Source organism: Numida meleagris, chromosome 18 (assembly GCF_002078875.1).
Source record: "Numida meleagris isolate 19003 breed g44 Domestic line chromosome 18, NumMel1.0, whole genome shotgun sequence".
Taxonomy (NCBI): Eukaryota; Metazoa; Chordata; class Aves; order Galliformes; family Numididae; genus Numida; species Numida meleagris.
In genome coordinates, this window is record NC_034426.1 from 2,991,171 (window position 1) to 3,017,889 (window position 26,719).

Consider the following 26,719-nt stretch of genomic DNA (forward strand, 5'->3'; position numbering starts at 1 on the left):
GAGCTGCTCTTTTAGAGCCACTGCTGGAGGGTGGCAGATGTGCTCCCTGGCCAGGCCCTTACCTGTTTCAGCCAGCGCTACAGAGGATATAAAAGATCTGCTATTCAAGCCAGCCAGCTCGTTTTGACTAGGGAGATTTGGGAGCTCCTGTGAACTTCATCGCAGAAGACAGGATGTGATGGGAAGCTGTGGCAGGAGGCAGTGGTGAGCAACTACAAATATTGTAGTGTAACTTCCTCAACACAGCTGTCTGTAGACTGCACATCTGTCTAAATGTTAAGGTATCGCTGAATGAACGGCACTGAATGAAATCAGCACAAGCTGCAAAACTCATGTAGGCACAGAGTAAACAGCCTACAACAAGCTCTAGTATGCTAAAGCTAAATTGGCAGGAGGAACAAACCTCAGTAATTCAAAGCCACCCAACACTGAGTACACTGGTAAGCTTTGCTTTTATGTGCCTTACTCACACTTGAGAGGCATGGCATTAACCATACAGCTCTAGCTCTTAAAATGTTCTCTGAACACAGGAGTTAAAGACTGAAAGTTCATCTGGCAACACAAATTTGGCTACTACAAAGCTTAAAACATAAACACAACCCTGAACTTAAATTATCAAGCTTGAAGCTCTGCTGAATCAGTATATCAACACCAGTACCTTTTACATCTAGAAGCACTGTGCCAGATTGTTTTCTTGTTGATGTTTGCATAAGCAACAAACAGAAGTCAAGGGATTTTTCTACTGATGCCAGACAGATTGTATTTCTAGCTTTGTCAACAACCTGCCAAAAGACCTTGGGCAAGTCCTGTAATGGTTCTGTGACCTAGTTTCTTTCTTTTTCATACAATAACCAACAAGGAACTTCCCTCACAACAGGATTTCAAAGTACAACATATTTGAAAGCCTCTGTATGTCCCTGATGGAAACATCGACAAACGTGCAAGGCTCTCTAACAAACTTCCAGACCATTTCATATGAAAATCAAGTTGGTGAGATCAGCCTGCTGATTTGAAAGATTTTAAAAGCTCTATAGTGGAGTGAGAATGGAAAATGAAGGATGTGAGGTGAAAAATCCCAGTTTCCTATAGAACAAGGTGGACATCGTCCAAAAACTCTTTATACTTTCTTTTCCTCTCCTCTCCCAGAGGTGGTTTTCCATTGTGTATGTGTTGAATGGTAGGTTTGCTGGAATTGAGCCACAGAGAGAGGTAGCAGGCTGTCTTTGTGGTCAGAGAAGGGAGGGAGGGAAGGATTTCCTATTACAGAACAAAGCTGGATCATTGATAACAAAATTCACTAACATGCTGATCATTAAGAAATGCTGGCTGAATTCTGTACATGCAGGGTTTTGTGCAAATTCTTAAAATTCGGGGAAACTTGTTGCATCCAGTAATGGTGCCCACTTATGAACCATGCCTCACCTTGGTGCTCAGAACAAAGCAAAAGAAGAAATGCTTAATTTTTCTCTCAGAGCAAACAAACAAAACAAAACAGAATAGGTTGAACTAGGGACTAGGCATTTGGAAGAAGTTTTAAACTTCAGGTTGTTCTTGCAAGCTGACAAACTGCTCTGGCTCACAGAAGAGAAGGATGCTATTCCAAAGTACACTCACCATTAGTATGTCTGCTGTGATAGCCCAGTTTGAAAACAGAAGAGTTTCTCCGATAAAAATGCAAATCTGTTGTAACAAAACACACAAAAAGGAGAAGATTTATTCACTTGACATTTAAGGGAAAAATAACCTGTCACAAACTTCCCTTTGTTGCTTGTTTGTTTGAAACCTACTCAAAGGATTCTTCTGTACACAATGCACTTCTGGTTACTGTTGTGGTTTATCCTGAGTATCAGAAATCAACAGATGTTTATTTGAGCCCTAAGAGGCTTGGCCTGTAACTTCATCAGTGTAAATGTTTATGATCTATAGAACAGATAAAGAAAAGGTTGACACCTTTGGTAACAGATGAACATGACAAGCCAACTGTAAGAGACAGCCCTGGACTTCCATATTTAAATCATTCCAAAAGTTAGACAAAATTCCAGTTAGAAAAGACAAAAAATCCACAGCTGCTCAAAACAGTCATTTTCATCACAAGGAATCAAGCTATGTGTTCAACTTGGTAGCAAACTAAATGAGATTCTCTGCTCACTGTATGCAGGATTCCCACCCTCCCCTGCTAGCATATTGTTGCCCTTTTTTGGGGAACTTAAGTCTAGCCACTATAACAACTTAAGCAGGACAAAGCTTAGGTATGGGGTTTGCAACATCAGTGTCTCACAGTGAACTGCAATACTTGATGCTGTGGAGAGTCAAGCTACAGTGAAAGCCTATGGAGGTAGTGAGATGAGAGCTTCTTTTTGAGGTGGCATGGTATAAACAGTCACCACATACCCTGCCCACCTCCAGCACTCCTTCCTCACTTACTCCCATCCTCAAACAGCCTTTTCTGTTGTGCTTGCACAATGAAGCCAAGCAGGGATTGAGATCAGAAACAGATGGGGTAAAGAATCTTTTGCCATAGGGGAGGTAGAAGAGGGGCTTTGAATAATTCAGTTCCCTGATGCAGTTCACTAACTGGTCCTGCAAACAGTTACAGCAGTTGAAGAACTGGAAGTGATCATGAGGAGGAGAAACAAATTTAACCTGGCCCAATCATTAAAATATATGCTCACCAAACTGAGTTCAGTGGAACAAGGGTGACATGGCTTCAAGTGAAACAGACTCTATCAAAAAGTTTTATCCCCATATTTGAATCATGAATCTTATGCTTTTATGCTGTAAGTTAACAGTTTAACAAAGAAAAGTATGTTCAACAGACAAGGAAATACAGAGAAAATCTTCCACACAAAATGTTTCCATCCTTTATGTTTTATAAAGAGGAGAACACTTAGATGAAACACTGCTTAAACAATCAGACTCACAAGAGCCAGCCCCCTTGACCCTCTCCATGAAGAAAGCCATCAAAACCCTTTGCTACGTCTCCTCCAAAGGGTGTTTTTGCCCAGTTAACACACACAGGCACTACACCTGGAATCCCTACTGGGAATTGGAGATTAACAGCTATGGAGGTTTGGATTTGGGTTACTGAAGATTTCCGTGTTAATAACTTTATGTTCCGTTCACATCAGTGAAACAGAATTAGCAAGAAATACACCAGCATACGGCTCTGATGAAAGCATTTGGATGCATACCATTTCGTGGCTGCCCTGTGAGCTTTGCCAGGCTCTGCCACTCCCAGCCCCAGCCCCTGTTGCTTGCACAGGAGCAGTTTGGGCCGGGAAGAGGCAGACATGGTTCTGATGTGACTACAGCAATTGCTTTTCCCCACACCAGTTAAGATTACCCAAACCCCTCTATCCCTCATGCCATTGCCAGGAACAGTTTGCTTTATATAGAACGACTTACGCATTGACCTACAGAAAGCTTCCTCTATTTGTGTCTAAAATTATTTTTGTTTCCCATACATCCCCCCTTCCTATTCCCTCTTTCTGTGACTGGATCTGTTTCCTCTGTGATGATGTTGGAGCCAGTCTTTACAGTCCAGCTGGTGAGCTAGGAAATCTTCTCTTTCCATTTTCCCACTACCCACTGGTGTGCTCTGAACTTGGCTCTCACTGGAAATCACAGGTGCTGAGCTAAGAAAGACAGATCCCATGAGTCCAGATACTGACAGAAATTGAAGCTATGTGCCATGTTGGAAGGGCATACCAGTTTCCCAGGTGAGCTCTCCTGCCTGCACTGAAATCTGCCCTCCCGCAGCTCTGCAGTTCCTGTTGCTGGAATTCTGCAACTGGATAGATTAAATTGAGCTTGAGAAAGACGTTATCTCATTTCTGGCATTGATATGCTCTTCCTGTTCCAAAAATATTGGAAACAGGCAACTGCTTGCCTTAAGATTATATAAGTTATATACACACACACACTAACTGTTACGCACAGCAAGTAAAACTTCTCCCTTCTGCAGGAATTCAGCATGAGTCTTATGAATCACCGAAATGTTTTAGATTTCAGAGCACTGGACTTGAATTATTGAATGTATATTTCACCCAACATGTTCCCATGAAACACATCTCATGTGGATTAAAGAAAAAGAGGAACAAAATGAAGATCAAAAAGTAGGAGAAAAGATAGTGACATTAAAAAAAAAAGGCAGCTGCTAATGAGGATCTGTAAAAACGAGTTCATCCAATGCAAAGAGGGATATGTGGCATTTCTGCTGGAGAGAGTCTCTAGGGATGCTTAGTGCAAGTAGGACAACCTCTAGAACAGATCAATGACTCCTGAAACTGTCACAGTTTTGACTCCTCACACACTTTTAGAATTCTCTCCTAACACTGAGATTTTGGCTTGAGAAATACAATCTTTTCTGAGTCCAGCTCTGTTGTATCATCTCTCACCATCTCCATTTGGTGTCCAGTTGCTCATCTTCTATCAGTCAATATAAGTTAAGTCTCCCTGAAGTCTTCCTGTTTATGTGATCAAAGTTAGCAAATTCTGATTTCAGAAAATGGTAAGTAAAGTAGGTTTCAGAGCCATCACATCAGCAGTTCTTGCAGCAAGACTGAAGTAGGTTATAAACTCCCTCCATGGCTATTTGCAAAGCGTGCATCTGTCTCCATCTTCATTATTTGAATTTCTCTTCGAAATGGTGGGTAGGAATTCCTCATGTACTTTTGAATTTGAAGCAAGCCTGACTCCATTTCATCGTTGGGCAGTATAGATGTGTCGGAAGAAGATAAGTCACCAACACCATGTCAGCAGAAAGTTTCCTGCAGTTGGTGCTGTGAAAGCTCTACAGCAAGGGCTTAGCTTGGCAGATGTCTCTGAAAGATTGTGAAATGTCCTTGTGGAATTGAAAAAGATACTGAAATTGAGGTACAACAGAAACTTGGAACAATGTCAAAGGAAGGCAAAATGTCCCTCTCTAATCACTCGGAGATTTAAAACAGCGTCAAAAAGACTGTTGAAATGTCTGAGCAGTGTGATACGGTGATGCCACACAGCTAATGGCTTTCAAGAGAGGGGTTTGAAAATCAACATTTCAAAGAGTACATATTTCAGAAAGAGTTAGACCTAAAGATTTACAAACAGCTCTTTTAAGGAGCTGGAATACAACACGTAAATACACATGCTGCAAGGAAAACAGAGTAAGAACTGATTGGACTACATAGCAAAGGTAGTAAAAGATAGAAATATGAGCGTCTGGGCAGCTAAATGATATAGAATGCTGTTTTATTCCACCTTTCCAACTGCTCTACTACTGCCAATAGTTTACTATTGTAACAATTGTAAATAGTGACTAATATGAAAAGATTGGATGAGTTAAGAACTCTGAATACCTGCTCCATGAAGGAGGAGTTTCTACAGAACAGGAATAGAAGCTGCCCTGCGGGACCAAAGCCACCTGCAAGACAGGACTGCAGTGAAGAAAGCCTAGGCTATCACAGCATTCATCAGATCTAGGTTTTCCAAATCCAGAGTTAGAGATCAAAATTTCCTTCATTTTGGGCCACTCAGTCTTAAAGTAGATAGTTTTAACTGTAGAGACACTGCTACACCATGCAGCTCTGCAGAACAGGTCTCCAAGTGAAATAAGGTAATTAAACACTCATGAAGCCTGTAAGAGCATAACAGCATTGAAGAGCAAGGAAAAACAAGGGCTCATGTTTGAATCTTGTCTTGAAAAGTCACTTCAGTTGACATACAGCACAACCATGATAATATCTTGTGTTATAAGACATCAGTAGGTCCAAAACAGACCTGTTCTCCCAGTGGGGCGAGGAATGGAATGAAAAGGCAAAATAAAGTCAAATAACATGTCCACTGTTACATGCAGAATCTATAAAGAGTTCAGATTTCGATTCCCCATTTGGTGCTTTAATTAGACTCTCTTAACTGCTTTACAAGCATTACTTTTCCAGCAGCAGAGAAAGAACATTAAGGGCTGCAGAGAGGCAGTGTTACCTGCAACAAATGCGTGCATCAGCCTGACAGCATCAGCAAACAGGCTTATATTCTTTATAAGCCCTCCATATGCAGATATAACTTCCTTTGCACATCATTGACTCTTTATTAGATTTACTGCTCATGCATCATAAAATAAATTGTTTCTAAGACGGGCTAAATAATACCATCTACATTTATATATTTACAGGATGCAGAATATTTTCACATTGAAATATGGAAGCTGAAAAGCTGCTGTCTTGAGATAAAAAAAATAATAATAATAAAAAATGAGACCAATAACCACCTTTCATTGCATGCTTTTTGAAAACAGTATCTCCAGCTTAAAAAGGGAGGACTTTTGACATAAAGAGACTAAACACCACCAATGAACATGTCTGTCATCAGGCCTGACAAAGGAGAAAATCACAGGTCTGACTACAGAGAGGCGGAGGGGAGGGGCAGGCTGAGGGTTCTGACAGATCTCTACTTTTGGAGACAGCTGAGAATGAAAAGACAGTTGGGTAATGTTTTGCCAGCCAGTAACAGCCTCTTACAGGTTGTCTGTGCTGGTCATTTTTCTGCTAACCATTGGATCAAAGGTTAGTTCTAGACCGGGTCATGAACCAGAGGTCCAGAATCTCCTTCTGACGCTTTCTAAATAGCCAGAGTAAGCATTCTTGGTTTGTCTTAATGTTTTTAAACTTCCATTCTTTCTTCTTGTGTTCTCTTTTGTGGCAACTACCGAAATACTTGGAAAATAATTAAGGCTACACTAGTGCTAGAAATACAGAGGCAAGGAATTGCAGTAGATGGTTTGTTTGACTGTAAATGACTTCTCATTGCTTGGTGAAGTGTGCACTGCTTTGTGGAAATGAGGGGTGGACTTTCAGAAATCATCCCACTACTCAAATCATCTCAGGCTGTCCCTTCAAAAACTTAAGAAGCTTCTCTCTTCAACACTGAAAGAGAACCTGAGACAGGATCTCTACTCGTTGTATTATTACACATTATCCTCAATTCATTTCTCTGAATTAATCTAACATCTTTTTATATATTGAGATTATAAACACTCTGGGAGTGAACATTTTTTTAATCTGCATTTGTGCAGCAGCAAGTATTGTGTGCTCCTGGGCTGTGACGAGGAATTTCAGGTGCTATGCTAATACAGATAACAACAAATTGAACTAACATGGTAATTACTGTTGGTCTGTAGCAAGCTATCTAGTTATGGAAATTAATGGTGCTTTACAGGTAGCCAAAAGCATGCCCACAGACAAGTCATACCGTAATTATGATTTGATATCACTGCTGCTACAATACCCTTAATTGTAAGGGAAGCTGCCAATTTTTCTGTACCAAAATATTAGGCAAGAACAATTGAGGTATGGATAGAGCTACAGACAGAACAGCCCAAAGGCACAGAGCAGTGGGTTTCCATGCACGAGTTAAATGCCCAGTTCCGAATTCTGATGACAGTGAGTGGAGATAAGCAGTGAAATTCCATTTTCCTTCCAAGCACATCCTAGATAGCACCAATATGCCAAGGGGCAAAATGAAGAACATTAAGTCTGGGAAAAACAAGATCAACTTCTGAATACTCCTGCAGGGAACAATGCACACAACCTAAGGTGTTTGGTAGAGAGAATAAGAGTGAGACTGGCATATGCAAAGGATTATACTTACATAGGCTCCCACAATGCTGCTCTTGGCAGCAACAAAGATCAGACAGATGAAGATGGCTGATCCTAGCATGCCAACAGCACAGACAAGAGGATCAGCTCGCTGGGTTTTTAACCGACACCATTTGGTTGCCCCAGCCCCTGTGATTACACCCAGGAAGCCAGTGAAGCATGTGATTGCTCCGAAGATCAAGCTATTAAACAAAACAAAACAAAAAGTCAGTTACTTTTCTAAATACTTTTCCCCCAAAATGGGCATGATCTATGAACAAATGATTAGGGTAAACTGACTGATGGAAATCTGGACATTGTTTTTGCAAGTTTAAGATAAAATAAATGAGCTACCTCCCGAGTGCTTGTGATTTCAGCACCTTTCCCTGAAATTACAGGAAACAGCAGATGAAATTCAGGCTTATATAAAGGCATTGATTGACACACAGAGATGCAAAGGACTCATACTGCTTCTTTCTTTATAGTTCCCTATAAAGTGCATTGTACTGCTAATTATGAACAAATAAAATGGAGCAATAACTTGAACACTGATCATGAAAGGGAAATCATGGACAGAGTAGACACTAGGAAGCTTAAGGGAACGGAATCCTAACAAGAAACCAAATAACAGTGACTTTCAACATAATTCCACTTTCTAACTTCTTTCAGTCCACTTCAAAGAAGGCTGATTAGATTATTTTGCTGTTATAAAACACACACAAAATGTGTTTATTTAAATTTAAGAGCAGTAGCTGTCAAGGATTCGCTGTATTGTATGTGCATGACTCAGATAACAGAGTCTTTGGCAACTACATTAAAGTAGCTGCAGGGTAGCTCAAAATATAGGTGTCATCAAGGAGTGGAAAACTTGTCTTTGTAAACAGCAGATGGGCAGTCTGACTGGAGCTGTATTTTCTGCTCACTGCATTTCTCAGAATACAGTAAGGCTGCCCGCTGGGTGCTCTAGTCAATGGTACTTCAAACCATTCAGCAGTTTACTCGTGATGGGATTGTGTCAGCTAGAGCAAGGTTTTCCTAACGTTATTTTTCCCTCCCAGTCTTAAAAGTAAAAAAGCTGGCAAAAGGCAATTTTTCATATCTTTTATTCACCTGGATAAAGATTTTTCGGGGGTTTTATGTTTTGTGCTATCATGGTAAGGCACAAAACAATGAATTACTTTTCACAGCTTATGCACTGTAAGCTGTGTTATATAACTGGGACTGAAAAAACACACCACTGGTAACATCAAGCAATCCAGACCGAAGCGACACAGATCTTTGCATCACTACAGCAAAACTCAGCATACACAGTAGTATAAAGAGCAATGAAACACAGTGAAGTCCTCCCTCCCACTGGAATAAAAACCTTCAGGGTCCGTTCCTGCAGCTTTAGGGGAACCAGCCCAAGCCTTGAATTATAGCCACCACTCTGGCTACCCCAACCCGCAAACTGATTCTGCTGCTATCACAGAAGACAGTGTGGGTCTCCAGAAACCTCATCCTCTCTCAGCTCTCCACCCATCTTCTAAGGAAAAAACAGCTGTCTTTTCTACTTCTGTACTATAGCCTGGGAACTGAGACTGAGGTCATCACTTCTCCTTTGGTTTGACTTCATGCAATGAAGAAAAGAAGAGAAATAGAACTCAGTTTACAAACCCAGCATTTCCTATCATTGTTGCAAGGATCTACAGGAAATTACAGACATTCTAGTAACTTGACTGCATGAGACTTGCTTATTTCCTCTGGTAAATAAGCCCCCACTCCGTCTCCTCCCTCTTTAAAGCAGTGGTCTATGAATCTCACCTATCTTTGGTGCCACAGGGCTGTGAGCTACAAGTCTCTGCTGTCTTCTGCACGACTTGTGCTCTGTGAAGGTAGAGAGGGATCCACATCCCAAGTGCCCCAGTGGCAAAGGAAACAGCTGAGGTGGCCAATGATGAGAACACATAGCTGCGGCTGTGGAGACACAAGGCAAAACCAAGAGAAGATTCAGAAGGAAAGCTGAAAGAGCAAGGGCACCTGGAGAGGAACCGGTGCCACCGTGACAAAACACAGCGTTCCCCCATACTACCCACCTCCCTTTGCCAAGGGACAGAGTTAACACAAGGTATGAAGGAATGGTGAATAAGAGGCAGGGAATTCATACATCATGTCCTATTGATATAGTGTGCTTGACTCTTCAGGGGTGCTTCAAAGGGACCACTTTTCAGAGGATGCTTTCAGGAGAAGATCAGTACTTAATCACTAAGACATGATGTGTGAAATGCAGGGCTATCACCATAACATCACCCATCTACTTGAACTGGAAGTTCCATCGCTCCCTCCCCATTCATGTTATGTAAGATTACTATTTGGATAAATCACCAAAATACGTAATATAGAAATATTGGTAAATTAACCATCATCACTTTTCATAGTCCTTTCATGCTGTATGACAACACCAGGAAGACATCGCAGGCAGCAGTTCTAAGAAAAATGAAAGACACCACCAGTTTCCCACCAGAATTCCAACATAACTCTTGAATTCACGCACGCAGGGATTTGCACATTAACAACAAGCATTCTGAAAGCAAGTGCAGCTACTTAAATGCTCATAAGTGCGTTATCTTCTATGCAAATGTACAAGCACCCAACCACATTGTATCCACATGTATTCAGTCCCATTTGGTTATATAAACATATATATTTAAACTTGCCACTTAGTAAAAGCTTTTGTGCATTTTCTCCTCTTAAACTGTTTTGGAATTGAACGTTCTTTTTTTCACATGCCAGAGTAGCTCTTTCAAGGAATAAAAAGGATCTCAACATTTGAACAACGGTGGCGTGACAATTAATACAGGAACACAGCAATTTCTACACTTCAAAAGCCTTAATTAGACTGAAAGACGAGCCAAACAAAGCAGACTCGAAGATCTGAATCTCAGAAATGTTAGAGCAAAAGCTGGAATCCACCTTTGTCAGCACAGCCAATATCTAGTGAAAATGTAACTGCAGTTTTTTATTCTGGGCCAACAGACCAAATTTTCTGCAATTTCTTGCATGTTGCCACTTTCCAGATTCACAGAGTTAAGAAGTACAGCCTTCTTGATGTTCAGATTAAGGAGCTGAGGCAAAGCATGCTTTAGCAGAGTGCTCTTACTTTCTAATCAGTGCCTTCATGTCTCTTAGCCATGAGGTCCGAGCCTTCAGCTGTCCCCCAAGTTGTTCAACATTTCCTCTTTTAGCAGCAGGTACAAATATCAAGATGAGTGTGCCTGTTATCATTCCTAGGAGGGGAGATACCTGCAAGAAAGAAACAGGGAATTAGCTCAGGAAGCCAGCAGTGTTTGCTTTGACTAGTCAGTAAGAAACAGATTACATTAGTTTCATTTCAGCACCCAGTTCTTTACAGCTAGTCAGAATCTGTGAGCACACTGAGGCATCTGTTCCCTCCCTTCCTCCCTGTCACTCCCTGGACTCTCTTATCTCACTCTGCAAGCATGAAGCTCTGAGAATACTCTGATTAAGGGAGTGCATTTATTCGTTTTATTAATGTGCCAGGATCCTGGATGATCTTTAACTCTTTGGAAACTTGCTCCCAGCTAGGCTAAGAGACCAACTCATTTCTGGGAGAATGTAGAAGCCTTTTCAGGTCAATAAGGCCAAGTGAAAGCTTTCTGGGTGTGGGAAGCATGCTGGCTGTGAAAATCCTTGCTTGACATGCATCCCTTACCATGTTCCTCCACCCTGCAATGGTTTCCCATTTTCAGGCAACTTTCAGTGATTCCCTCAGTGTGCAGCAGACTAAGAATCACTGAAAATTCAGGCTGGAGGATAGGAAAATGACACACTCAGGGGTTAGCTTTCCTAGTTTCCAACCTTTCTCTCAATCACTAGACAAAAATGCAAACATTTCACAGTGTTACAATGAATGTAATTCTTGTTTTGCAACTGAAAATTTGTTGGAAAAATAGAAACATGCATTTTCAGTGCACTGTCATCTCTGCTATACATGTCATTTTCAAAATAAAATTCCTGCTCCAAAAAACACGCTTCCAATAACGACCTGAGAACGATCTTTACATATAGAGCAATATTATACATCCAAAGAAGACCAAACTAGAACTCTTCCAGGGAAGCTTATGGAAGACAAAAATTATTTCAGAACTGGAAAGTCAGGAATGTTCGTTGTCGAAAGGTAAAGCTTGATGCATTGAATATAAGACATAACACTGTTAAAAAAAAGAAGGGTGGAAAAGGAAGGAAAAGGGAAATGGTGGTATGCTGGTATTTTCATGTATCTCTGATTTTTATCTGAAGGCTCACTCCTCTGGCAGGACAATGTCCATTGATACTCAGTAATGCTCCAGTGAAACAGTGACATTACTGCTAGATCCACAGACAAAGCTGTCCCTTCCCGGAGTGCCCTTCTGTCCCCTTCAGCTCACTGGTACACAGATTATTCCTGATCTCCCTCAGACTTGGAGGTCACAGGACATCACAGAGGGAAGCATTGCTTTGAGGAACCTACCACATCGTGCAAGAGCACAATGACTGCCAAAGGGACAGAGTTTTTTTATGCTGATGTCAGGAAGCTTACTTGTGTTGTTTGACTAGAAGAACTATGCAATCCTATGCTAAGCAGCCATCATGGAAGTGCGCAGCTGGTCTCATAGATTCCCATGGTTTTGCACACTGAGGGAATCATGCATCCACGTGCCATTTATAGGGGAAATCATGACCCCATAAGGTACAACCTAGCAGACAGCCTGGATTTCTCAGGAAAACTATGGAGACTTCAACTGCAGAGAATGACGCTAGTGATGATTTCTTTGCATAAATTAAAAATTTCCATTTTACAGACAGAAACACAAGATGGTCCAACAGTTCAACTTCATTAATGCCCTCTGACCAGAATGAGGGGTTTTGGAGATTCTCTTTCCTTGTGCTGACCCTTACTCAAAAGTTTATTTTACCTTTCAAGCGTCTCTGCAATTGAATGAGGCAGGCACTCTCTTAGTCTGAAGCTTTAGGCTATTAAGCCTAATTTTTTTCAGTTCAGGCTCACAGCTGGAAACTACTCCCAGCTCTCCAAAGTGCAGATGAACTACTCATGGTGGCTTTCCTGGCTTTGCTTACCCTTGCTGGACAGCCAGTGGGCTGTGTCACAGAAAGTAACATTTGCTTGAGATGGGAACACGTGTATTTCATCACCTGCTGTTACAAATGCTGTTGGCCTGACATTCATGAGATTCATGAGACTCACCATCTTCATGAAGTGCCAAAGCCAGAGAATGCAACTCACTGGGGGATTATGCCACCCAAACTGTCAAAGGTCAGAAAACAGTTTTGCTGGGCCACTTCCTTTCAGCTCTTTCAAGACATCTTTGTGTGCAGGACCTGTTTGTGCGTATGTGATAGGAGTGTATTATCTTTTCAACACATTTATCAGGGTCCCAAGAGGTTAAAAGAGAAGGAAACTGACTGTCTCAGGGCAGAAAAACAGGCGGAAACTGGAACAAAGTGTTTTTTCCTCAAAGCAGGAAGCCATTCTCAGAGTTTCTTGACAGCAGTAGACTGAAAGACTGTGGAGTTGATTTAAGGCCAATGCTTCATCTCCACATCCCCATCAAGAAATCATGGTTGATTAATAATAGAGCGATTGGAAAATTCTTGCTCCCAGGCAGGGGGAAAAACAGCTACAATGAGCCAAAATCACATACCTTTCTCACTTGCTTAGAAAATACATCTACTATGCACTTAATATCCAAAGATGTAATCTCGCATCCTTTACCATCTATATACAATAGCAGTACAAATAATAAAAGGTTGAGGACTTGTGTGATAGAACTCTTCTCTCCCTAACACTGATCAATTGATACAACTGTTATTAAGATGTTATCAAAATTGATATGTAAGACTTAATAAATCTCCTTATGAACTGGGACAAGGGCTCCCCAAGGCCAGGCTAGTGCTTACTGAACGTTAATTCAGAGTGCTGGCAATGCATAATTTTACTGAGGAAAAAGAATAAAAGCTGCGTTTTTAAAAGCAAAAATAAAAGTTATTGCATTTTTGGGAACATCTTGAATTTCAAGCTATGTTGATCAATGAAGAGCTGAAGGATTTTGAAAAAAAAAAAAAATCCCAACTAGCAAGTTTTTCTCGTGGCTGCTCCACACCATCAGTTCAAAAAGGGATACCCACACAAGAATGTCATGCCAAGAGACTGGCTTACCCGCAACGCCCAGTGCCAGTCTCCAGCAACCTGCTTCACACTTGATCCAGTGATGTATCCCAAGCCGCTGCAAGTAACACAAAGAAAAGAGTTGGTCAGAGTTTTGAAAGAGTACCACAGTCATGGTTGTTCTTAAACAAAGATAAAAACAGTCACAATCAATTGTGTTTGCTAGTCTCTCTTCTGCTGCAGGAAGAGACATGGGGAACTAACTCTTCCCAGCGCTCTCAGTCTAAAAAAGTTGAAATCACATGGAAATGCAGACACTGATCTCAAGTTCATAGCTGACCTTTCAATCCCTTCAAAAAGGCTAAAAAAGAATTTTTTTCATAATTCAATTTGTACATCATGCCTTTCTGTGCACTAACATGAATACTTACTTGTAATTTTACATTCAGGCTTTCAGTTAAGACGTGCCCTTCAAGGACACACCATATTCCAACATTAGATTTTTTTCTTGTCATTTAATAGTGTTTGGTCCTAATTACCCATGAAGTAAGCATTTTTTATACACTTAGAAGAAAAACCAAGAGGAATATGCAAAACAGTCTGATGGGAGAAAATCAGATCAGTCTGAAGACAAAGGAGCAGGAGGACCTTGAGCTCCACGCTAAGAATTCTGCTTGGTAACAGAAGGTGACCCACAAGAGACTGGGTAGAGGTGAATGATGCCATGTTTCTCTAAAAGTCCAGAAATGAACATGGATACCATTCTTTCAAATCTAATGCATCTGTTGCTGTGACTGCCTTGGCTAAAGGTTTCTAGGACTACTGCAAGGCAGATGTCAGCAATCACATGCCTTTACTGCACAGTCTGCGAAGTTTTGGAAGCTGCCATCTCTAATGTGTCCAAATCTGTGCTATTTACGGAAATCAAACCATGGATCCAAGCCTCCATTGGATATTTGGAGCTTAATGGATGAACATTTGTCATTTCTTGCTACCCATAGTGCATTGAATTCTCAGTGTAAACATTTGGCATCCCTGGTATTTCCCTGCTTGGGAAATATTCTTTTCATCAGTTAATGACTTGGCTATCTCTTTTTCCTCAAGAACAAAAGGATGTTTGTGAGTTTTATCACAAGAGTAAGTGCTCTGTCTCGTAAAATGCACCACCCTAAATAAATTTTTCCCTGAACTGATGGGATTAATCTGTTGTCCGGGTTTTCCCTACTGGAATTGAACACATGATGCCACTTTTGCACAGGAAGCTGTTCACCTCTGGGAATCAAGTTGCAAACTGTGTGAAACCACCCTGTCTCCAACCCCATGATAGCGGGCCAGTCATCATTTAAAAAATAAATACAAATCACAGCATCCCTGCTGTCCCAACTATCAGATACTGCATTGCGCTGATAAGGGAAGTCAATTGAAAGAGAGCGACAGAGGAAATAATTACTCCAAATCTGAGCTTGTCTGTTGCTTCATCAGGCATCTATGGTCTTGGCTGTGCTCCACTGCTCTGCAGAAAAGTTGGAACAATCACTACATTTTGTCTTTCCAGCCTTGTCCATACTATATTTAAGAACTTCTCTTAATTGCTGTTTCAGTGGCAACAGCACTAAAATTGATTGGCCACTGCTACTGCAACTACCAAGACTGGCTTAGTCACACTTTACAAACATAGACTGGCCAAATTCAAGGCTGTGCAGAATTTGAGCTTAAACTAAAAATATTTTTAAAATAAAAAATTCCAAACAGCTCGTGTTAATGCAGCATACTCCTCTTGAAATCTCAGATATTTAGATCTTCACACAGAAGCAGGTATCCATTTGCTCACTTTCAAAAAACATAGTTCAGTGTCTTACAAGATCATGATTTCACAGTAACCTGAAAGACATTGACTAACGGAGGCCTAGAACTCAGATGAACTGAAGCAACAATTCAGAACAAACATAATTTTAGTCAAATTGACAGGTTAGTTTAATAATGTTCCAAGAAAGTCAGCTAAAATATTTTCTTTCCATTTCCACCTATTTGCTGTAAAAAACAGTCCCTCCCACTAATTTCTGAAAGTCACATGTGAACAAGTAACAAGGATAGAAAAGGAATCCAATTCCTGCAACTAATTAGTCATGGCTGACAATATTTTCCAGTCTAAACCAATCCAACCAAAGACAGAACTACCACCATCTCCAGCAACAGAAGATTTGTGTGAGCTAACTTTGAATCAAAAACAGATGAAAAAAAAAAAAAGCATCGTGTCACTTACCTGCCAAGAGGAATTGCAAAATAGAAAACAGACAGCATCAGGGTCCTGGTGTTTTTGGTGAAAAGGTCTCCTATGATGGTTGGAGCAATAGTTGAGTAGCTTGCTTCACCAATGCCGACCAAACCCCGTGAGAGCACAAGAAGCCAGAAATACTGGAAAAAGGAAATGAAACACCTTAGAATGTCTCTCCTTATGAATTCAGGATGGAGAGCAGTGAAAGTTGCCCAATTATGGAGATATAAGCCCACGCAACTGGAAAGTGACACACTTGTACACAATTAGTTTTTAAAACCTCATATTCTTTCCATTTGTCTCTTATTGAGGAGGAAAGGGACTATATTTTTTGTGAAGATTTATAGGCACAAAATAAAAGTAGCAATAATACATAGTCATCCCATCATACTCAGTATTCTAAGATATTCTAAGAGGAAGATCCTCAACTTGATTTCAGGATGTTAAGCCTAAGTACCAGCAGCACTGCCTGGACAGAGGAAGATGCAGGGAGGCAGCTGAGCACAACAGATCCTGCTCCTGGGCTCCGGGACAAGCAATACCTGCAAGCACAACCACAGCCTCCTGACACGCCAAGGCACAAGTTAAGACTGGTGAGGTTCTGGAGGCTCTTCAAAGCTGTGAAGGAGTTGAACCTGCGATACCCCGAACTCTTGATTTTTTCCTCGATTAGAAGCCACTGAATAAGGAAGGATTTCCACAGGTGCTAAGCACCACTCTCTCCACTTTCCTTGTGAAAAGCATAAATCTTCCCCTCGCAGCAGGAAGACAGACTAAGCCAGCTCTGAACACTTCTGAGAAACCTCAGGTTACAATCCAAGCTGAGCTGCACACAGTCATGAAGAGAGAAGGCTGGGCTTTCCTTGAACCACCTGAGCACCGGAACAGCAGCGTGCTCAGCATTTACTGCCAGCAGGTGAAAGATTCGGTGTCACACAAGGCAGCTGAGCGGGCTCCAAAAGCATTAAGCTGCCCAAAGAATTATTTGCTCTTCCAGGTAAATGATAACCCAACAGAACAAGGGGAGGAACTTCGTGTTCAGTATAACACAACCTTTTTAAAATGGACAGAAAGGAACTGCTCATCTAATAGAACTTTCTTTGTGGCCTGTTACCCCGTTTCAGCCAACATTTCTGTAAAGTGCAAGGATCTGATTTTCAAGCCATCCTCTTCTGAGACACTTGCAGTTTTCTGGGTGCTGCTGTTTGGAGGCATAGGGCACGATATTTTGATGCCCAAATACCTGATACACGAGCACAATCAAAGTTCTTAGAGATCTAAGCAGCTTGAGCTACTCTCAGTCTAATTGCAGGCTCAGAAATTACACAGCATTCCATTGCAGAAAACTATGTGCAGGGAAACCGATTTCTACAAACGCAATCACTAGAAGTTCTACATTTACTGTTATTTTTCTATACATCATTTGCAAAGAACAGTGGGGATTATGATACGTCCTTAAACATGAAAGTACTTCAAGAATAACGAGCAATTAAAGTTGAGTTGCAGGAAAATGACTGATTTTGTGCCTTGCGGCAAAACCTAAGCCAGAACAGCGGGCTTTCATTCACAGATATGCAAAATGTCAAGCACACATCAAGACACACACCTCAGCCATCAAGCACACAAAAATTTACCACTGACATATTTTCATTGTTTTCTGCACAGTAATCCCCTGGCTGAAAAATGTTTCTTAGTGACTCCTACAGCCACATAAATCAAATGAGTTGGTGTTCTCTCCACTTCCTCTTATTCTGACGTAGATTTTGCACCGATACCTATTTTCTGAGAGTGTGCAAGTTCCTTGTTTGCTGGCAGGGCATTCTCAGCGCTGCTGCCATTCAGGTACCTCCCACAGGCAGCACAGACGTAACAGATACACGTGGGTGTATGCAGAAAAGGCAATACTGTGAGTCAAGCTTTTTAATTTGTGCCAGTTGCCCAACTCTAAACCACTGCACGTTACTGCAGAAATACGCTGACAATGACAGATGAGCAGGTACCCAACGTGTTTGGAATGAGCAGCAGTATTTATAACATGCTGAATGACTTAGTCATGCAGAATTAGAAAGCAGGGGGATCTGGTGGCTGCTTTTGTCTCCTAAGAGGTTCAGACCTGGATCACAGGTGTGTGGCAGGGAAAGCAGTCACCTGGCAGACCCAGAATGAGTGTGCAGACAGCACCAGTTACACCTGTAGAATGGTAAATTTACAAACACACTGGATGTTCCTCAATCTGACGCATCTACATAAAAACGCCCCAGCTTTGGGCTCACCAGCCAGGAACACTCCCAGGGAATGCACTGGACAGAGATCTCCCCCTAATAAGGCTGTTACAAGCTTCCTTTCATACCTGCTTAAAGTAGGAACATTGTGGGAAGATTTCCTACTGTGGTAAGGAGTGACTGGGTTCCATCAATAGCTCTGAATCAGGGCTCTAAGTCAATGCAATCATCTGCAGCAAATGATGCATTTGTCCCCCTCCCCTCGATCCTCCTCGACTCACCCTCTTTGGCTTATCCCATGAACAGATATCCAAGTTTAAGTCACGAGATTCTGACTTCAGATGGCAATGAAAGCAATCTTATAAAAGCAAAATCTACGTAAAGACATGGATGTTATCTCCATTCTGAGTTTATGTATTCCAGACTATGGATAATGCAGCTATTTAGGTGTAATGATGAGGCACAACATTAAAAATCTGAAATCATGTTAGGGAATTGTAAATCGTCAGTTCTGTGTTGTGTCTTGTTTCAGAGTGCCGTAAGATTACAAAGCCAATGCCTCTTCTTATCTTATAGGAAGATCTCTGGATTTTTGCCCAGCACACATTTGCTTGGTACTTATACAACAGAATTACGCAGTAATTCATTTCAGTAAGCTAGAGCCCTCAATATTCCATCTTCAGCAAGTCACACAAACTTATGTTTTGTCATCTCTGAACAAGGATAGCTGGGTAGCTCCTAAAGACAGAAAGTTCTCCTTTCAAAGAGAGTCCCAATCTTTCCATTTTTCACATAGGAAATGAAAATACAAACAATGAAACAACTCCTAAATTCTTACACTGCTACTCATTTGAGCCACTGACATACCACAAACCACTTAGAAACTGATCCCAAAACCACCCCATCTGCAAGATAAACAACTGCTATTTTCTGTGTGTGTATTTATAGACCCAAGCACCCATACGCACGTTTCTCTCTCTTTTTGTACGTGAATATTACAACCAGCACAAACAAATGGGAACGCCAGGTATTACTCACACAGGAAGCTCTGTTCTCCCCCCATAGCTGGAGCAGGACATTCTACCATTTTCCCTGCATTACAGTTTCCCCCACATGCTTTACCCTCTTTGCTTACTCCAGGACTCTCGGCAATTTAGTGAGACAAAAAGGGCTGACAGCAGCCAAATTCTTCTCCACATTATCTGCCCTCAAGAGCAGCACAGGCAGCTGAGACAGGGCACTGCTGACCGAATTTCACTGTTCCCCAAGCAGAAACTGGTATCTATTGAAGAACCTCATTTCTTTCTGCGTTACTTCGGGGCTCTTCTGTAATTCGTTCATCTGAGCAAACACTTCTCACTCAGGCATGATAACTGAAAAAGTCTGAGCTTTCAGCACCTGTGCTTATTCCATTTCAGTAGGTTAAGATCAGCAGCCTCAAGAATTCAGTGCCTTTTTCTCTAGGTCAGCGCTAGTAACGAAAGGTTTTTGAAATAGAATTATTACATCAAACAATTGATTTATGCTTTTCCTTTGGTTAACAGTCATATCAGAACTGTATGCTCCAGGGCGGATGACAGGCACAGCCCTGCTGCATGCGGGCTCCCAGGCACCAGCTGGGGATGGCTGGAGTGAGGTTGTCATAGGGACACCTGGTCCATGCCACACAACTGCTATGAGCTCTATCAGCAATTCTGGTTGCACAGGTGCTCTGAGACTCTTCAATCAACTTGTGTGTGCCACAGGTGGGCTGCTGAGACACAAGTCAGGTAGGTCTAAAGCTGGAGAATTTACTCTGAAAAGTATGATGTGGTTTATATTCACATTCTCATATTGACTTTACTCTGAATCTCATGCACACATCAATGCTTGATGGCCTACGACACGTGACTATCTTTAACCACATTTGGACAGAGTTCCTAATTACCCATTTATCTGAGTTGTACAGACCATTGAGTGAGTAATACGTGTCTTAATAGTCTAAGTGGAGCTTTAACTTCTCTTTCCTTTAATTAGTTAACAAAAGGAATTAAGCCACACTTCTCTAAAAGATTAGCCATGAGTGATAAACCTATAATCTGCCAAATACATGTACAACTCGGAACCACCAGATTTGCCATCTAAAGAATCACATGATCCTTAAGCTTAGCTTACTATGTATTAGCATTTGTATCTGATGTAGCTTGCAAGGACCTCACCAAACCAGCTAAGTACATGCTTCATTCAGATCAGGGACACAAGGACCAGTAAGATCACACAGACATCGCCAACCTAGTGCAGATTACTGGTATGAATGCACAGCACCAGTGCAAGCCATGTTTGGAACTGATGCTGCTGGCCTAAATGAAGGCTCCACTTTACAGCTACAGCAACTGCATTTGTAATCTTCTCCTATGCAAGGATACTGAGCTAACCTCCTACAGATTCTACATTTGGCTTCTTTAATGGCTTAGGATCATAAAATTCCATACCTGAACTGCTTAGGCTTGCAATACATTTTTTTTTTTAATTTTATTATATAAATATTATGAAACAAGCAAGGATACAGATCTGGGTTTGCATCCTTGCAAAGAAGACATGCATAAGGAAAACCTTCAATGCTGCCATGAAGCTAGGATTGTCACACAAAACCTAGAACAGTCATGTAGAAAGGCAGTAAACCAAGGAGAAAGCGTCTGGATTCATTTAATTTCTGTGAGTTTCTAGAGCAAACTCAGTTGAACTGTAGTGTAGTTACACTCTTGTATTTCTATGGCTGGGAGGATGTTGCACTGACAAACCCAGAATACCACAGCAGTCCCAAGTGATCAGTCAAATCAAATGAAGACAGATAAATCTGATACACTGCAATGGGCAGCTGACCAAAGGAAAGCCCACAGAGCTCAAACAGATATTCAGGGGCTGGACAGCAGTGATCCTTTAGGGCAGACAGCTGCAGTGATGTGCAAGTATTTGCCCTTCCCAAGCAGAGCCCTTATTTTCTGGCCCTGCAAACAGCACGTCCTCCTGCATTTCATTAAGTTTTCCGAGCCATATCAGAATTTTGCAGGGATGTAAGTGGTTAAAGATGACACACCACACCCTTTACCACAGGTATGCAAAGACGTAATCACAATGCAAAAAAAAAAATCCTACAGGAATACATTTCTGAGTATCGGTATTGTGACTAAGAGCATTGGATCCTGTAAACTCACAATTTCAACTCCAGCTCATTACCTGAGAGTTACCAGAAGAGCTGAGCAACTGAATGAAATTACAAGTGCAGGTGACATATCTGCTTAAACAAGCAAGCACTCCATTTCTTTTAGCCTTTCCAGCAATGTCAGCCACCTTTAAGAATCTGAAGGTCTCCAGTCAAACAGGAACATTGATGTGTCATGGAAGACAAGACCACGTTAAATGATGATGTTGATGTTTTAAATTCCATTCTGCATCTTGGGGGATGATAAAGGTTACAGCACAATAGATAAGCCTAAATACATCTCCCAACTCTGCGCACCCCTAATGTTTCACAAATTCTGAAGACATGCAACCTGGCTTCCCATGGTGGAAACCTGTCCTGCCTCCAAGCACTGGGTAGGAACGGTGTGGCATGTCAAGACACAGACAGCAAAGTCACACAACCAACCTTCTCATGTGTGAATGGTCCCAACCCTCTGTTAATTAAAAGATAATTATGAAAAGCTAGAGATGGGCTCCAGATTCACTATTGGTTTTTTTTCTGTACCAGTGCCGAAGAGCATGTCTTTCTGTTAAGTCCAGCCCAGATTTTTAAGCAACTGAGTATTCATGTCAAATTTTGGCCCTCTGGTGTCTTATTGCCCAGGAAATCTTTGCTCAGGAATAAGAGAAGATGAATATCCATCATTATTTACATGTAATCCTAACTAGTCCTTCATGAGGTCTGTAGAAAAATCAAAATACCACTAGGTGTTACCCCAGAAAACCATGGGGCAAAATTGTCCACTGAGATGTTTCACTGGTAGGTACTTTCTCTCCCTGTAGTAGGTTGGCTAAGCATTGTTTTTAGGATTTCCCGCAACCAAAATGTTGCGTGGCACAGATATGGCCTAGCTCAGAGTGCATGCCTGGGTGAAGCCTGCTTGGTGACAGGTTGGTCAGCTTTGATGCAATGGTGTGAGCTATTAGCACTCCAGCTTCTTTTTCTTGGAAATCCATGATTACCTGCCGGGAAAACAAAACTATAAACTACTCTTCTCACCTCCACCATGACTTCTTCCCTTATCAGACATGAGTCATGCTGACAGGGAAGCCTGCAGGAGATACACTGCAGTTGCTGGGTATTTTGCCATTTGGCCCACTGCAGAGAAGTGATAGAGCTTAGAGTCCCCTTTTTTTCCTTCATAGTGCATCTCATCACTTACACATAACTACTTTTCACTTGCCATCCAATCCTAATCACAACTGCCTTTTAAGTCACTCCTGCACATAACATTTCCTGTAACTCCTATTGGAATTAAGTTCTGCAGTTGCCTCCTCTCAAATTGAACTCTCGATGCCAAGTCCATCTTTCATCATCATTTCCATGCAATCCTTCTCCTCTGTGCATGTCACAGAATCAGAGGTCAGCTGAAGTTGGAAGGGAACTCTGGAGATCATCCCCTGCTCAAAAGTAGTTGACTGCAAGAGATAGTTCAGGACCAGTACAGTTTTGACTGCCTCCAAGGATGGGGAAGATATAGCCTCTCTGGGCAACCTGTTACTGTATCTGACCATCTTTACTGCAAAAATGTTTCTTCTTACGTTCAAAATGGACTTTTCTGTATTTAGTGCCCATTGCCTCATCTTTTCACTGGGCATCACGGAGAAGGGTCTGCTCCACTCTTACTGCCTCCTATAAGATACTGATACACATTGATAAGATCGCCTCAGAACCTTTTCTCATATCTGAGGCCACTTGACATCTTGGAAGGGTTTACAAGAACATTTAGCTTTACACTACCTCCAACTGCTGGGAAGACAGAACCAGGAGGCCATGCAGCCCCATCTTCATTTATGCATGATTGCCTGTGCTTCACATCCTATTCAGCACTTCTCACTGCAGCTCTGGGTTGGATTGAGTCTTTGATAAAATGCTCTGAAAGTAAAGCAACACAGCAGGCTGAGGCTGAGCCTCCCCAGGGAGCTATGCATTCCTCAGTACCGCTTGATGACACAGAAAAAACAGCAAGAATTTGCAAAGCTGCTTTCCAGAGGATGAAGGCTCTTCAAAGCTTTGTAAAATAGCTTTTAGGTACAGTAATAAAGGTCCTCTAGGTCTTTCCAAACACACTTGATTTCGAGAGTATACACTGTCTCCGGTTCAAGCCAAAATTGTTCTTGAGGCTTTCTATTTTCTCCCTGAATAATATCCACTTCAGCCAAGCTTGCTGCAAGAAGAACCCTCCAGTACTTGAAAGTCTGGCACTGAAAGCCCTAGTACCTCTGCATACTTCAAAGTTTGACCAAGCAGTTTAACTCTGGTGTAAAGGCTGATACTCATTATACGGCACATGGGACAGTGAACAGTAATAACAGAACACAGCTCCTGAGGAAGGATGCCATTTTAGCAAAGGTGAGGTGTCCACATCCATGGGGATTAGCTTCCAAAGCAGATCTGATTCTTTCACAGCATGCGGTGTCAAACACTTCAAAACTTCAGCTCATTTTAGGCACACCCAGTGGTCTGTCAATTCTCAGCTCTCAGCACCTTACCTTTGAACAACTTCCTACTGTGAAAATTCGGCTGGTATTCAGAGTCCACAAGGAGGACAACGGATACTACAGCAAGGAGAAAGAGAACTAAATACATATTTAAATATAGAACTGAGCAAGGGGAATGAAGCAAAGTCCACTCTTTTTTTTTTTTTTTTAACTGTCTCTTGTATTTGTTAATGGCTTTAGTTCTCCCAGGTGGCCTGTTCAGGCACACTTAATTGAATGTGGAGAGTTTTATTTGGAAATGTACTTAAGATGCTGGCTGATTACAGTGTCCTTATTTTATGAGATTTGTGTTATTTTTTAGTATGTAAAAATAACAAATAAAGACTATAAAATATTCCTGTATCCCTTCTCATACCCTGCAATCAGCAACTGAAGTGTTTAGCAACTGGATACCTACAGGTAGGCTCTAAAGTGAAGCATCTAATTAAGCACTCTGGAGAAAAACAAAAACAAAGCCACCCTGGAAGTAGCAAGACTCCCACTGTGCTTCCCAGGGCCAGCAGGGAGCTGCCACGTGCTCCACGGATATAAAATCAGGGCCAAGATTTTCTTAGCTAATTACAGAGTTTGAACATGAAATTTCCCTTCCTACATTAAAATTGCAGTGTGTGAAATCCAACTTCCTATTATTACCCTCCCTTCAAACTTGTGGCAGTCTTGAAAGTCTTTTCTGTAACTTTCCAGGTAAGAAAAAAATAGAAAGAGTAAGCTCAATCCCCGTTCTCTATCCAATTAAGTAACGTAATTACAAGATACTGGGTGATGAAGCATCGCCGCCAGGTCCTGACAATAGCCTCAGTTAAGGCAAAGCCAAATTTCAGCTTACTAATTGGAAGCCTTTTCATCTGATTGACCTGCCTGTGGTAAAAACATTACATGACACTCAAATGTTGGGATTTATGTTCTTCTCAATTAAGTTTCTTTGTCATTAATACTGCATTAAAGACAGAGGTTTGCAATGTGTTTGGCAGGAATGGAACAGATCAGCTTGCTTACTCGCTAGAACACCAGGCAGGGGAGTGCTGCATGCACAGCTTCTTCTAAAACAGACCTCAAAGAAAAAGGGTGATGTTTTCAAATCAGTCACAGGCATCATAAAAAGCCCCACGTTGCCAGGGCTTGCTAGAACACTGAGTGAGAGCACTTCTATTCATCCTTGTGGATCTGGTGTCAGACACAAAAAGTGGAGCCTGTAACATTTCAGATGGCTGAAATAGAGGTCATTTATCCACCTCACAAAACCATTACACACAGACTGGCCGGAATGCATCTTCCAGAACTGCTCCCCTGAGAAACTTCAGCAGTTCTGGGTCAGAAGCAAACTGTTACTTTTGTTCCAGAACTGTGATGTGGGACACACTTAAGAGGCACTTGCAGCAAATGTCTGGCATTAGCCATTATCACCATGCACCTTGGTTTTGCAACAGTGGAAAAGATGCAAGGCTCTCAACACACAAATTTCCCAATACCAGCAGCTGGAATATCATCTGGAATACACAAAACTGAAGACATTCACAAGCAGCAGGAGGCTGCCATGTCCCAGCCACAGAATGAGTCACGAGCAAAGGCTGAATCCAGGCAACCCAGCTATAAACAAACATCAGCATTTTCAGAGCAGTGAGTTACGGGCATTGGAACACAACTCTAACAACATCTTTGCCTTCAATGACGCCTACAGAAACATTAGAGATCTAAGCACATTAACCTGGTGGGCTGTTCGGGCTCAAAGATGCTTCGCTTTTGGTTTGGATCAATTTTTAAATAGAAATTTAGACAAACTCAACAGGTAGGTCTGATTCTTGGAGAGCAGAACGCCATGTTCCTCTCCCTGAGACAACTGTAGAAATCACAATTTTTCAGCACTCTTTGAAAAAAGCATCAGTCAACTGACTGAGCCACCACGCATGAATACTGCGTTCACCTACATGTATTTTCAAGAGCAGAATGATTTTTGATAAGTCAATAAAGGATACACTGCAATGAAATAACTCAAGGTTTAAATCAAATTACCTCAAACAAAGTTGCAGCCCCAGCAGTTTTACCTGTACTGTTTGTGGCACTGACTCATAGCATATTTTACTTTGCACACAATGAAAGCTTAACACTCCAGCAAGGCAAACCTTGTAGGCAACTTTGCTGAAGAACCATTGGAATTATTCCAAACTCTGTAGAGGATTTTTCTTCCTGCTTTCCTTTTTTCACACCTCCCTGGCTTGCTGACTCAATCAAGATCCAGAAGCACAAAATGCTGTGAGAAGGGCTGACCTTACCACGTGTTTGGCCTACATCGGAGATCTCATTTTTAACATCAGATTTCCAGAGAAAAGAATTTCTCCTATCTCCTTTTCTTATTATTCATGATCTTCTTTGAAGGGTTGTTGCATTGCTTCTTGAAGCATTATCAGTTGGCAAGGTTTTGCCACGCTGTAGCTTCATTTCATTCCCTAAAGCAAGCCTATTTGACAAAATGACAATCCCATTTAACTATATTAAATGCATTCGTATGTTATGTCACTGTCTTCTCATGGGACTGCTTCAGTCCCGCTCACACATGATGATCAGCACCATTCCTGGGGATTTCCCACTCAAAACCAATTACATGGCTCTGAGATTAGTAATCTAATTCATTGTTATCCGAATTGCAAATCCAGTGTTTGTGCAGCATTCCAACTTCACGCATCTCAAAAGATACGTCAACACTTCAGCAGACTGATTT

At 41.5% G+C, this 26,719-nt stretch overlaps 1 protein-coding gene across 3 annotated transcripts in view; it reads right to left on the minus strand.

Annotated features, from left to right (window-relative positions):
• SPNS2 (sphingolipid transporter 2) overlaps positions 1-26,719 on the minus strand; it is a 125,440-nt gene that overhangs the window by 35,032 nt on the left and 63,689 nt on the right. For 2 of the 3 annotated variants that reach the window (XR_002444064.1, XM_021416076.1), the window contains exons 4-9: positions 16,046-16,197; positions 13,834-13,900; positions 10,756-10,898; positions 9,420-9,572; positions 7,630-7,819; positions 1,615-1,680 (exon numbers count right to left, since the gene is read on the minus strand). Coding sequence is in view for 1 of the 3 variants with exons in the window: in XM_021416076.1 (XP_021271751.1) it covers positions 1,615-1,680; positions 7,630-7,819; positions 9,420-9,572; positions 10,756-10,898; positions 13,834-13,900; positions 16,046-16,197 (771 nt within the window). In the remaining 2 variants the exon portion in view is untranslated. The remainder of the gene's footprint in view (positions 1-1,614; positions 1,681-7,629; positions 7,820-9,419; positions 9,573-10,755; positions 10,899-13,833; positions 13,901-16,045; positions 16,198-26,719) is intronic. The other variant, XR_002444065.1, reaches the window with a different exon arrangement.